Here is a 12,706-nt window from a genome sequence, read left to right as displayed (position 1 = left end):
GTTGAGTTAAATTGATTTTGTAAGACCGAAGCATCGTGTTTGTTGTGTGCTTTGGTTGCCGCGTGCCCGATGGATTTCCGTAAGGTATGAGCGCACGCGCACTAATACGCGCTTTCAGTTTAGTTTGGTTTTAATAACTTAATATACAACTGTACATTTGCATTGCTAATAAAATTGCACATTGGTTGTGTACATAAAAGTACATACATAGAGCAAACACGACACAAAAAGGTTTTGTTAACATTATTGTTGACAATATTAAAAGATGAAAGAAATATGCATTAAAAACAAGAAAAATATGTCGTATACTGACCAATATAATAATGTCTTGGTGTTATAGCCTAAGGGTAATGGCCTACACTAGATAATAACCGATTTATGCTAATAAAAGTGGGGCATCTTTGCGTACGCACAAAATAAGCATATATGTGCAATTTTCCACGAAAAAATAAAGCGTAAATGTGTGAACACCCTACGGACACTCCACTGTGCGTACTAGGAACACTTTAAAGCGATAAGTCGCCCAAAAATGACGACTTTCTGCAAAAGAACGTTGGTCTCAATAACATTGGCCCCCTGACTTCCGCTGTATGAGCACAAAATCACTGAGACATTTCTCAAAATATATGAATTTGTCTTCCAGAGAAACAGTCATATACAGGTTATAATAAATGATAAGAATTATCATTTTAGGGTAAAATGTATCTTTAAGGATTAAATCTACGAGTTTCACACATGACGCGCTGCGGTTCGAGTTTGTGCACGCGCATTTTTCCTGTCAGAAGGCTATCTGTCGCTCAGATCAAAGAGATTAAAATGTGATATTTTTAAATGACACTTATTACCCCTTAAATCACTTTTGTGCTAATTGTGCAGCTATAGAGAGGTCCAATGCATGCACGTATGGATGAGTTATGATTGCATAACATATTTCTCTATATATATATGTCAAGGGCAACTGAAATGTTTTACCATTCATAAGAACTTCTGTTTCACAGTGTAATAGAGAAAATAACCAGTGTTGGGATTACGGCGAGCCTGCAGCTCAGAGGGTCTTCGGACCCCCCACAAGGGCCGCCGGGATCAAAGACGAGAACATCTGGAGACATTACATGGGTAACTAAAATCCACAAACACCACAGTTTAGTCTAGTATAATGTTATACATAACCATCCTTAGAATGGGCGGTCTGGGGGCGTGTCATTTTAGGATGGGCGGTCCATGCTCGTGTCATGTTAGGATGAATCTAGGGTGTGTCTGGTACAGCCTGGGTTTAGCAGAGAGAGAGAGAGAGAGAGAGAGAGAGAGAGAGAGAGTGTGTGTGAAGTCAAATAAGCTGAATCATAGTGATCATTGGGCCGGCCCCGACTGTCTGTTTCTCTGCTGGTCAGGCCAATAACGAGAGAGAGAGAGGAGAGAGAGAGAGAGAGAGAGAGAGAGAGAGAGAGAGAGAGAGAGAGAGAGGAAGAGAGAGAGAGAGAGAGAGAGAGAGAGAGAGAGAGAGAGAGAGCACTGTACCCTGACCAAAACACGTGATTCAGTGTCCACGCATTCACAGAGAGCGAGAGACAGACAGACTGGGAGAGAAACTACTCATTGATAGGAAGTAGTGGGTCTGTGTTCTGGCCGGTGGAGTGTGTGTGTGTGTGTGTGTGTGTGTGTATGATGTAGTGACAGCCTTTAGCATTAGCAGTCTTGTGTGAGGTCTGAACGAAGCGGTCACATGTTAAACGGGGCAGTAATGAACACACATAGGTACAATGACCTCATCTGGACCCGCTGCAGGTTGGTAACTCTAACTTGGGTGTGATGTAGTCACTGTTGGTTAAGGGGGTTTGTGCCTCTCTCTCTCTCTCATAGATGTGTCAGACACAAGCCGCTCTCCGCTGGTTGACAGAATGCTGTTCGCTCCAGAGCAGCAGGACTCTACGGCTGCTGTGCCCGGCGTTGATGAGCTCAGTCTGGGCCTGCTGTTTCTCAGCCTCCCGTGCTGGAACCGCCCGGAACCCCAGCGTCTGACCCGGCCCTACCCCGAGACACCCAGTGAGTGAATCAGCACTGTGTTTCTGCATTTCTGTGCCGAATGTGCATTTGATGAAACGTTTCATTGTTGCACTTTGAGTTCGGTGTGTGTCGATACATTTTTCTAGAAGGTCTAGTCTGTAGTGACGCTGTGTTTTTTTTACCCGTGACTAATCACTTTCACACCAATAACAGAAAACAGAACGGTGGATTCATTCGAGTCGGGTCACATTTCATTTTGACTTTCTGTTTGGCTTTCTTGTCTTGTATTACAAGCGTAAATGAGTCAGTGTGTGGGTGTGTGGCCGTCCAATTGTGTTTGGAATGAAAGCCACGATGTGCCTAAGGTTTGTTCTGACCCAAATCCCATTATAGAGGATCACACACATACACATCTTATTTCTGCTGTCTCATGCCCTCTCTGTTATTCAGCATTTTCACAGGAATATGCATGAACAAATGCTTTACGGTTTCGGAGTCACATATTTGGTTTATTAAGATGCTTTTTAGTCCAATTTTGCTTGTTTTTTTAACTATTTTCAGACACTTCTCAAGAAAGTCTCACATGAGTCTCAGAAGAGATTTCAAACAATGTCTCAATGTTCAGATTTCATCAGACACTAATGCCACAATAAAAAACAGTCAAGACCAAATTATCTTGAGTTATACATTCATTTTAATTGATTAAATGGATTAATTTAATACGTTAATTTAAAGTATTTACATTTATAGACGGCAACAACATAAACGTTATGTGGCCCAAACTTAACCTCCGGTATACCTCTGCTAAGAATCAATAACTGTTGAGTTTAATTTATTACAGTTAATATACAATAAAATATGAATATATATGAATATAAATTAAATATTAAATAAAAATATATATATTATGACCAAACACAGACCGGAAGTTATTTTCAGGCCAGGTGCCCTTGTCTATATTTACTCTTAAAAAACACAAACTCTTTATTTTCATTGTTGATAATACATTTTATCCAGTTATAAAAAAAAATGGTTGGTTAAAGCTTGTGTTGACATCAAATTCTCTTCCGCAGTGCTGAATCTCTTAGGCGCTACACAAGGCGCAGATTCCGGTCGGCAGCAGGACTTCCAAACTCATGAGTCGGCAGGTGTGAGCGACCCGCTGGAGAGGTTCTGCGCTCTGAGTCACATGACCAACATGTTGGAACCTCGCTCTCTGTTGCGTTCTGGATCCAGCAGCCCCGTCAACTCTGAGACCAGCGGAATCTCATCGGGATCCGATCACCTGGTGAGGTTTGAGCTGCGATAACCCGAAAGAGTGTGCTAGAACGTTCCCGAGTTTCTGTTTCCATGGTGACAGTGTGAGTCTTGCTAAAGTCAGCTAGTCTTATAGACTTTCTGGTCTGTTTCTGTCAGGTTTCCCTTAGAGTTTCTTCTCCACAGACCTCACGACTGCCCAGACTGCAGGGTGAGGGTCTGAAATTGGGCGTAGATGCCCGTCTGGAGCAGAACTCGCTGCCCACCCCCACCACTCGGGCTGAAGGGTCAGTGACTGGATGCTGGTCTACAGGTTCTGTCTGGCCCGGCTGGGACACTTTGAGTTTGAACAAACCTGCGTTCTGCATCGAGAGAGAAGCTAAACTACACAAACAAGCTGCAGGTAGTCCTGAGTTACGATAGTTTTCAGTGTTATTGTAGTTTTATATATTGTTTTAATTAGCTTTTATTTTTATATTCTTAGTTAAATTTTAAGCAACTTTGTTATGTGCTTTTGCCTTTTTACTATTTATTTGTTTATTTTTATATTGCTATATCCTGTACGTTTATTTTTATTTCAGTTTTGCTGATAGTTTAATTTTTCATAATTTTTTTAGTTAATTATTTTATAATCTTAAACTTATCTCACTTATTCAGTGTTGCTAAATTTCAAATTTTTATTTAGCTTAAGTTTTCCATATAATATTTAACCCGATATTTTATTTGTTTTCAATTAACAGAACGTTTTAATAATTGTAGTAATTTTGCAGACACATTACGCACACCATGACTTAGCATTAGTGAGAGTTGATTATATTTATTGATTGTTAGTAAGCAACAGTGTTGGGTAAATTACTCTAAAAAAGTAATGGATTACTAGTTACTAATTACATATTCAATAGTGTAATTAGATTACTTTACAAATTACTCTCTCCAAAAAGTATTTAATAACTTATTACTAATTACTTTCTATATCCTATATCAACCTTGAAAAGAATTGATTCAAGGATAGACATGAAACAGCTTATTTAATTCATTCAAATAAATAATAAATAACTACATTATTTAACTACAATTATTCTTATAGACAGTTAAAAACTTTTTTTATCGGCTTGGTTGTGGAGGAGATGTATAACACGTCTATCTCATGCGCTGCTCCATAGCGCCCCCCTCTACAATTACTCTTATTAACTGACCAAATGATACAAATGTGAGAAGGACACATAAAGCATACATTTTAAAGTTAGACTTATAATTTGGATGTCGTTTCCACTATTGAATATATAACACAGTATTTAGTTCAATTACATCAGAAGTAGATGTAATTAAATTACAGAAAAATAAGAGTAATCCCTTACTTTACTTTTTCAAGGGAAAAGTCGTTAAATTACAGTAACTAATTACTTAGTAACTAGTTACACCCAACACTGGTAAGCAAGCTATTCTGTATGCTGTGTAGTGTCTACCCTTACCAAAAAAAGTATACTTCAAGTTTAATTATATTTTACGTAATATCAATGTACTTTTAGTATACTTGTAAGTGTACTATTTAAATACGACTAAGGACTAAATTGTCTAGTTGTGTTTAGTTTATAAAGGTATACTTTAACAGTTGTAAACTTTGGGACACAATCAAGTGTACACTGATAGTTTACTAGATCAATACATGTAGCTCATTTTATGTTCATAAAAGTGCACTTTGAAGCATACTCTCCGTAAACTACTAGTGAAAGTAGTGATAACAGTGATTGACAGACTACTCGATCAAAACAGTAAACACAACTACAACTACATTTTTTGACCGTCTAGTGAACTTAAGTGTAATTTTAAGGACATTTCTGAAGTAGATATCTTCTAGTAGGCCTACATAAAGTATATTTTTGAGAAGTACATAAAAAGTAGACTGAACGTATATTTTCTTCTTTTAAGTTTAAAAAAAGTACACCAATAGCACGCTAGAATGAACTTATAAACAATAATAATATTGTGATCGTGACTGTCTATCACAGCGCTGAATGAAGCCACATACATCTGGGAAGGTCATCTTCCGCTTCAACACTACAAAAATCCCGTTTACTCCTGTAAGGTGTTTTTGGGAGGTGTACCGTGGGACATCACAGAGGGTGAGCCACCAGACACACATCTGAGCTACAGATTATTCTGATTTAGTCTTTTGAACACAAACAGGGTTGTGAAGGACGATCTTTGTTTATCTTTCCACAGCGAGTCTGTTGAGCACATTTAGCGTGTTTGGTCCATTGAAAGTGGAGTGGCCCGGTAAAGAGAGCAAACATCCACGCTGCCCTCCACAAGGTATAGACAACCATCGCCTGGCAATGGATCACCAGTAATCTACAATTTTACAGTATATTTTCTATATTAGACTATCTTATATTTTGCGTAGGTTACGTGTATCTGGTGTTTGAATGGGAGAAGTCCGTGAAGGCACTTCTGCAGGCCTGTACTCCTCACCGTCTGCACTCGGACGATTATCTCGAGTTTTACTACAAACTGTCCAGCAGGAGAATCCAAAGCAAAGACGTAAGAACACTCCACATACTGTAAACGCGTGGCTTTAGCGACCCCTAACCTCTGACCCTCACTCGCAGGTGCAGGTCATCCCGTGGGTGATCTCAGACAGCAATTTCGTCTGCTGTCCCTCCCAACGCCTCTGCCGCAATAAGACCGTGTTCGTGGGCGCTCTGCACGGCATGTTGAACGCTGAAGCTTTAGCTCACATCATGGAAGAGCTCTTCGGAGGGGTCATGTACGCAGGCATCGACACAGACAAGCACAAATATCCCATAGGTCGGTTCATTGGTCTGGTTGAAATAAGCAGGATCAGTTTGGATATGGTGTTCTGAGGTGTTTGTACTTCTAGGTTCTGGAAGAGTGACCTTCAGGAGCCAAAAGAGCTACTTGAAAGCTGTGACCGCTGCGTTTGTGCAGATAAAAACCTGCAAGTTTACAAAGAAGGTACAGGAAAGCAGTATATATATACTGTATATATAATATATACCACATATATTGGTTTTTCATATTTTTCTCTTCGCGTCTGCTCTGAAGGTCCAGATCGACCCGTATCTGGATGACTCTGTGTGCCAAATATGCAACAGTCAGCCTGGACCGTTCTTCTGTAGAGCTCAGGTTTGCTTTCACAGATAACATTAGATGTGACATAGCATTTTATTAGACATTAAAATAATTTTAGCATTTTCTGGTTGGGTATTTGTCACTGCAAATATTTGTCACTGTCTTGTATTTCTAAAAAGCAAAATGACTAGTTCACCCAAAAATGATAAGTCTGTCATCATTTACACACCATCAAGTTGTTCCAAACCTGAATACATTTATTTGTTCTGTTGAACACAAAATAATATATTTTGAAGAATGTGTGCAACCAAACAGTTCTGGGCCACCATTGACTACCATAGTAGTTTTTTTACTGTGGTAGTCAATGGTGCCCCAGAACTGTATGGTTGCACATATACTTCCAAATGTTCCAATAAGTATTGTTTGTGCTTAGAAATAATATATAAAATATTAAAAATAATAAATCATTATACTGTTCTAAGTATAAACTAATATACATTTGTATATTTGTACTGAAAATCAAGACAAAAATACTGAGCAAGAAAATCCATTTTGCAACGCACACCAATAAAACAAAGCAAATTCTGACACCAGACTCTAGCTAATGTTTATTCATTTGAATTCCCTTTCAGGCCTGTTTTAAATACTACTGTCGCTCGTGCTGGCATTGGAGACACTCTCTGGACGTGCTGAGGAACCATCAGCCTCTTATGCGAAACCAGAAGGCTCTGAATCCTAACTAAACCCACAGAACATCCATAAAATACTGTTTCATTAGGAAGCGAAAGCAAAGAGCCCACAGCACAGAAAGCCTGGAATTAGTTCACCGCTTTGAGAAGAGATTGTAGTGGCTGAGAAAACAAGGACGTGGTTCCCTAGAGGAAGTTCTTGCGTTGTTGCACTTGCATGAGTTCTTGTTCATTATGGCTCTATGCATCGACGGGGTTCATGGATGGCGACTCATTTTGCACAGTTAACCAGACAGCCATCGCCATGGAGATGACCCCGGGGTTGTGAAGGTGGCCGGAGAGTTTGCCACCTTATTTTAAGAGTTGCGTTTTAGATTTCGCATGCATAGAATATTAGTTTAAAATCGTGCAGGTCTGACCCTTTGATGCAGGCAAATGCCAGTTTGTGCCTTTGGCTTTTCATTTGTTATTAGTTTTCCATCATTTAATTACATTTATTTATATTTGTTTGTATTTTTTACATTTTTTAAGTAGTTTTACTCGCTTTCTACTTGCATGTTTGGTTCACACCATGGAAATATGAACCAATTGATTTATTTAAATTTTTGCTGCTCCAAGTGTCTCTCCAAGTGCCATTTTTAACAGTACTATATGGTTGATGAGCATCTTGACAAGATCACGTCACAGCTGGCCGATGCTGTTGCTTAGCAACCACCCATCATCTTTCAGCCATTAGATCAGATACGAGTAGAATTTACTTTGGCCGCTGAGATTGTGCTGTACATAGTTTTAATCAAATTGTTGTACTTTAAAAACGTAGCGCTGGGGAAATGTTTGCCGGTGGTTTTAACATTTATTTTGAGAGGAATGAGGATAAATCCTCACAGTTACATTGACTTGTGTGTTTCTGTTAAACAAAAAAACTAGAGTCTCTTAATCTCGGTTGAGTAAATCTGTTCTGCTGCTCTAGTTCTTCGCTGTGCCAAAGAGCCTCGTCATTTTCTTGTTGCCTTTTGCAGCTGCTTTTTAGAATTTAAAAGTCTCTACCTCATTCCTCTGCAAGTGTTGCCATGGTTATTTACAAACGTAGATGTTCCGATTGGACAAAATAAAGTTGCTGAAGCATTATATCATTGAATGTGCTGTTTATTCATAAAAACAGATTTAAAAACACGAAACTTATATTAAAGTGGTTAACTTATATTATCTATTAGAAAATCTTAGAATAGAAAATATAGATTTTTTACAGTAAATCTAAAATGATCCTGGTCCTATTGTGCACATTAAAATCTGATTAATCGCATCCAGAATAAAAGTTTGTGTTTACATAATACAGTACATGTCCGTGTACTGTGCATGTTCATTTTGTATTTATAAACACATACATGTATAAATACAGTATTTAGGAAATATTTACATGTATTTACCAATCATTTAAATCATACATAAATGTTTAATTTTGATATTTTTCTTAAATATATGCATGTATGCGTATGCTTTTATAAATACAAAATTAATACGCACAGTACACAGACATATATGATGTAAACACAAACTTTTATTCTGCATGTGATTAATCAGTTTGACAGCCCTAAAAAATGTTTTTATAATTTGCACTTGTGCATCATAAAGGCAAACCCGAAAAGGAAATGTAAAGCTCTTTGGTCCTGTAGTTGGGAATCACGTAAGAGGTCACACGTGTTTCAAATGTTGTTCACCAGGTGTATCAAGTGAGTTCAGTCTGTTTAGTTTGTGGCAGGCGTAACGCAGCCACTCCTCCTGCCAGCAGGAGCGCAGAGACCATCAGCAAAGGAACAGCACAGCTCGAGTCCACAAGCTGCCCGAAAACCACATTTCCCATGACTGCTGCCACACGACCCACTCCGGTGAAAAACCCCAGAGCTGAGGAGCTGAAACAGACAAACTGGAATGAATCAAAAATCATTTGAAAGTAACACAGCCAGGACATCCAGACTGCGAAACCTTTTTAACAATGGGTTGTATATCCATTTCATCTTTGTTTAGGTCCCACTAACAGTTACCGTAGTTGTGTGGGGTAAAGTTCCGTCCCGAGCACGTCCAGAGCGTTCCAGGAGATGACAGAAACACCACTGAACACGCAAGACACGATCAGACTCTGAGATTTGGTCTTCACCACGTAGATGACAAACACGCTCACACTGGACACCATCAAACTGACAGCTACCAGAGAAAACGCACACACACCAACCGTCAATTAGATGAATGATGATCATATCATAAAATGACAAATTTAAAAAATGCCAAACCATTGAAAGTACGCTGTGCTTACAGAGCAGGATTTTTCCTCCCAATCTGTCCATGAGCAGGATAGTGAAAATGTTTCCTGGAAGGTTTGAAGCTGCGGTTATGAAACCTTCCATGTACACTACAACAACAACAAAAATGATTACAACGCTCATCTAGTTTTGTTTTGATTTGACTTGTTTGGTCTGGTCATGATGAAATGATACCAGCAGTCTTGACAGGATAGCAGCTTTCATTCGCTGAGCTTTGGATTCGGGATGTGTTGGCACATGCAGACCCTCCATCTTCCACCCTATTGAAAAGCTCCGGAAACCACATCCATAAGCCATAATACCTGAGAAGAGCGTTTCCGTTATTCTCATATTTCCATTGCATTGCATTCAAAAAATTGACTTTTTACCCATATTTAGAAATACTTAGACACGAATCGCGTACCCAAATGATATGCAGTAAAATATTATAAGCAGAGCGACGCTTCTTGAAGCCAGTGGTCCGACAAACAGCTGTTTAATGGGGTCAAGTGCCTGCATAACATCAAGACACGTCACGAGTAAGTTATTTATTTGACATATCAGAGAAATATTCTCTGTCGGCGAGGTCACACGTCATCACCTGCTTGAGACGGCCGGTGAAAGATCTTGAATCGAGTCTGTCTTTCTCTCCATCATCTTTAGGTCTGATCACAAGCCCTGATGCCTTTTAACACACAAACTCACAACTTTATGAAGAGATACAAATAGAGGGATGGAAAGCAAACACTAGGTGGGTGTACATACAGGAAACGTTTTGATGGCGAAATTGTTGTTCAGTCTAAACATGGTCTGGAACACAGATAAAGCCTCCGTCTCACGACCAGCCTGTGGAGGACAAACACACAACTATTAAAACCAACAAACATTCAGTCTTAATGGTGTGAGCTACACATAACCTGGGAATCAGAATATATAACACATTTATTTATTTATTTAGTAAGACTTAGACTTACTTTTATTCGTTTAAAATTAAATTTTTCTTTGACTCAAGTCTATTAAGTGAACTTGTTCCTGGTGGACTCAGTTTGTACCTCCATGAGGAATTTTGGGCTTTCTGGCATAAAGAGTCGGAATATAAGTGCCGATGACAAACTTGGAATCGAGCAGAGGACCACAAAAAGACGCCAACTTTGAAAGTCCAACCAGCTCAGACGAACATTCAGAGATGTTCTGGGAATGACCAACCATGCCACACCTAAACAGAGACAAATATTTGTATTCTTGCACGTTAATCTTCAATGCTTTTATCTCTTTTGCATTGCAATTCATTGTTGTTGTGTACAGTATGTTGTTGTAAAGTACTGTATGGAAGGAAGGGTTTACCTGCTGCTAAAATATTTCCAGCCATCCAGAAGGTGGCGAGGGCGCTGATCATCGCTCCTCTCCGAAGACACGGCTGGAATTCCGAAAAATAGGAGAAGATTACAGGAATGGATCCGCCGACCCTGCATTCATGTGATGAGATTCTGTTCAGTTACAGTATTCTTGTCAAACATCAGAATGTCTGTGTATACGTTAAACTCTTTGGATTTGCGGTTACCCGAGTCCACTGAAGAACCGCAGGAGCAGAAAGAGCCAGAAACTCGGTGCCAAACTGGCCCCAGCCCCAAAGATGCCATTCACAGCCAGAGAAACCACCAGGACGCTTCGGCGGCCTCTGCGATCGGCCAGATATCCCCAAACATAGCCCCCCACCATCATACCTACCGGAAAAATATGTAGAACACGACATGATGACATCATCTGTTAATCTCTGGCTCAACTGCGTGTTTCTGGATGGACTAAAATCATAAAATCTTTAAAGGCGTGACATCAGCGTGACTGCATTTTTCTGACACATGATCAACTCAATGTTCAACCGAACAGGGAACAAACTGCAGTTTGATCAAATTGAACTGATAACTTCATAAAAAAAGAGAAGTGAATGGTTTTTTTTGCCTTTTTGCATATATATTCAAACTAAAACAACAAATTTCTTTCCACACAAAGCACAAAACTGTTAATTGTTTGTATATCGTATACCTCTGTTTTGTGTTATTTGCCATACGTTTCTACTCTTAAAAAGAAACAAAACACGGCTTAAACCTAATATTAAGCATTTCAGACTGGATTTTATGATGTTCAACAGGAAAATGTGGGACTGGGATTTACTCTATCAACTGGAAATTTACTGGAAATGAAACGTATGATCAATCAAGACAATAACCCAGAAAAATGCTGGCGGTAAGAACTCCCATATCAGCCGAGCTGAGGTGCAGGTCACAGCGGGCGGTGGGCAACAAGAAAGACACGCACAGTATCTCCACAGCATCACTGGCGTTCGCCCACCCGCAGATGACCAACAGCAGCCAGTGGAAGAGCCCGAACCCTGCAGACGGACACATACACTCAATGATCCATGTGAGGTGTGTGAACATCAGCAATTTGAAATACATAAAGGTAAAATATTAACCTGTTGCTTCAACAGCCTCCTCATAGGAGAGTTTCTTCTTGTTGGTTGCCTGATCACCTAAAAACATCATCACACAAACATACAATGACAGGCACTTACAAAGTACTTTGGCAGCTGTGAAGTCGTGTTATCATAAAGTAATGCCATAATCACATATACATCAAAGAATATGTGCTATTATCCAAAGTACGTAAAATACATACTTCTACTAAGGTAAATCCAGGTAATGATCTAATGCATAACCTCGACTTACAATACTTAATAGATCAACTATTTACTCATTTATGCCACACTGTCAGAGATACATTAACCTCATTAAAGTGAACTTCAGTACAGAGAGCTTTAGTACTACATGCAGTATTACATGATCGTTAATGTATTTTACCATGTGAGGACTGAAGCAGCGGTTCCGTGTCTTCATGAGCTCGTCGTGCCATTACCTTTATTTTCGGAAAAACGCCAGCAAAAGTGTAAACTGCATGATCGCCGACCAGAAGAATCGATGCACCTCTGTCTGTAAACATACGGGCGTGGTCTTGTGATGACGCCAACTGTAAACCCCGCCCCTGTTGCTTACTTTTTCGCATCAGCTGTGTGAAGATCAAGTTTTTTTACTTAATTTAGCCGTTTAGAGTAGAGAAAACGACGCCATCCTATGTTTATTTTATATTAATTTTATAAAAAAATATTTTCTTACAATATTGTGGGCGCGGTTTCGCTTGCGGCGTCATGAACCACGTCACTCTCGTTCGCACTTCCTCGTTTTTTAGCGTGTCTTGGTTTTTCCATATTTACGTGACAAAATTGAACGCGGTTTAATTCAAACGATGGCACCTGGACTTCATCACTAAAACCACAAAAACAATAATAACATGTTAAATGTCTAAACCCTT

The 12,706-nt window shown here is 39.4% G+C and overlaps 2 protein-coding genes across 5 annotated transcripts; one reads left to right on the top strand and one right to left on the bottom strand.

Moving 5' to 3' along the window:
* The first annotated feature begins 54 nt into the window (after positions 1 to 54).
* cpeb1a (cytoplasmic polyadenylation element binding protein 1a) lies at positions 55 to 8,162 on the top strand. 3 transcript variants are annotated; one of them, XM_057329186.1, is made up of 12 exons: positions 55 to 84; positions 999 to 1,116; positions 1,861 to 2,043; positions 3,078 to 3,292; positions 3,421 to 3,664; positions 5,271 to 5,384; positions 5,485 to 5,574; positions 5,666 to 5,802; positions 5,871 to 6,069; positions 6,143 to 6,237; positions 6,328 to 6,408; positions 6,987 to 8,162. In XM_057329186.1, the coding sequence occupies exons 1-12, from the start codon at positions 70 to 72 to the stop codon at positions 7,095 to 7,097; spliced, it is 1,602 nt and encodes a 533-aa protein (XP_057185169.1). In that variant the 5' UTR covers positions 55 to 69; the 3' UTR covers positions 7,098 to 8,162. The 3 variants fall into 3 exon arrangements, with proteins under 3 accessions (XP_057185169.1, XP_057185171.1, XP_057185170.1); XM_057329188.1 differs by lacking the exons at positions 55 to 84; positions 999 to 1,116 and adding an exon at positions 1,554 to 1,785; XM_057329187.1 differs by lacking the exons at positions 55 to 84; positions 999 to 1,116 and adding an exon at positions 1,554 to 1,785 and having other exon boundaries at positions 1,831 to 2,043.
* A 24-nt stretch (positions 8,163 to 8,186) lies between these two features.
* Positions 8,187 to 12,697, bottom strand: sv2 (synaptic vesicle glycoprotein 2). Of its 2 annotated transcripts, XM_057329180.1 has the most exons (13): positions 12,199 to 12,486; positions 11,814 to 11,870; positions 11,568 to 11,729; positions 10,902 to 11,064; positions 10,685 to 10,806; positions 10,393 to 10,556; positions 10,106 to 10,186; positions 9,942 to 10,025; positions 9,765 to 9,853; positions 9,536 to 9,663; positions 9,355 to 9,450; positions 9,086 to 9,245; positions 8,187 to 8,953 (listed from the first exon to the last, which is right to left on the bottom strand). In XM_057329180.1, exons 1-13 carry the CDS (start codon positions 12,398 to 12,400, stop codon positions 8,770 to 8,772), a joined length of 1,692 nt encoding a protein of 563 aa, XP_057185163.1. In that variant the 5' UTR covers positions 12,401 to 12,486; the 3' UTR covers positions 8,187 to 8,769. The 2 variants fall into 2 exon arrangements, with proteins under 2 accessions (XP_057185163.1, XP_057185164.1); XM_057329181.1 differs by lacking the exon at positions 8,187 to 8,953 and having other exon boundaries at positions 9,125 to 9,245; positions 9,332 to 9,450; positions 12,199 to 12,697.
* Positions 12,698 to 12,706: the final 9 nt, after the last annotated feature.

This window comes from Triplophysa rosa, linkage group LG3 (assembly GCF_024868665.1).
Source record: "Triplophysa rosa linkage group LG3, Trosa_1v2, whole genome shotgun sequence".
In the NCBI taxonomy this organism is placed as follows: domain Eukaryota; kingdom Metazoa; phylum Chordata; class Actinopteri; order Cypriniformes; family Nemacheilidae; genus Triplophysa; species Triplophysa rosa.
Note: the sequence above shows the minus strand (reverse complement) of the source record. Positions and strands in the feature narration are given on the sequence as shown.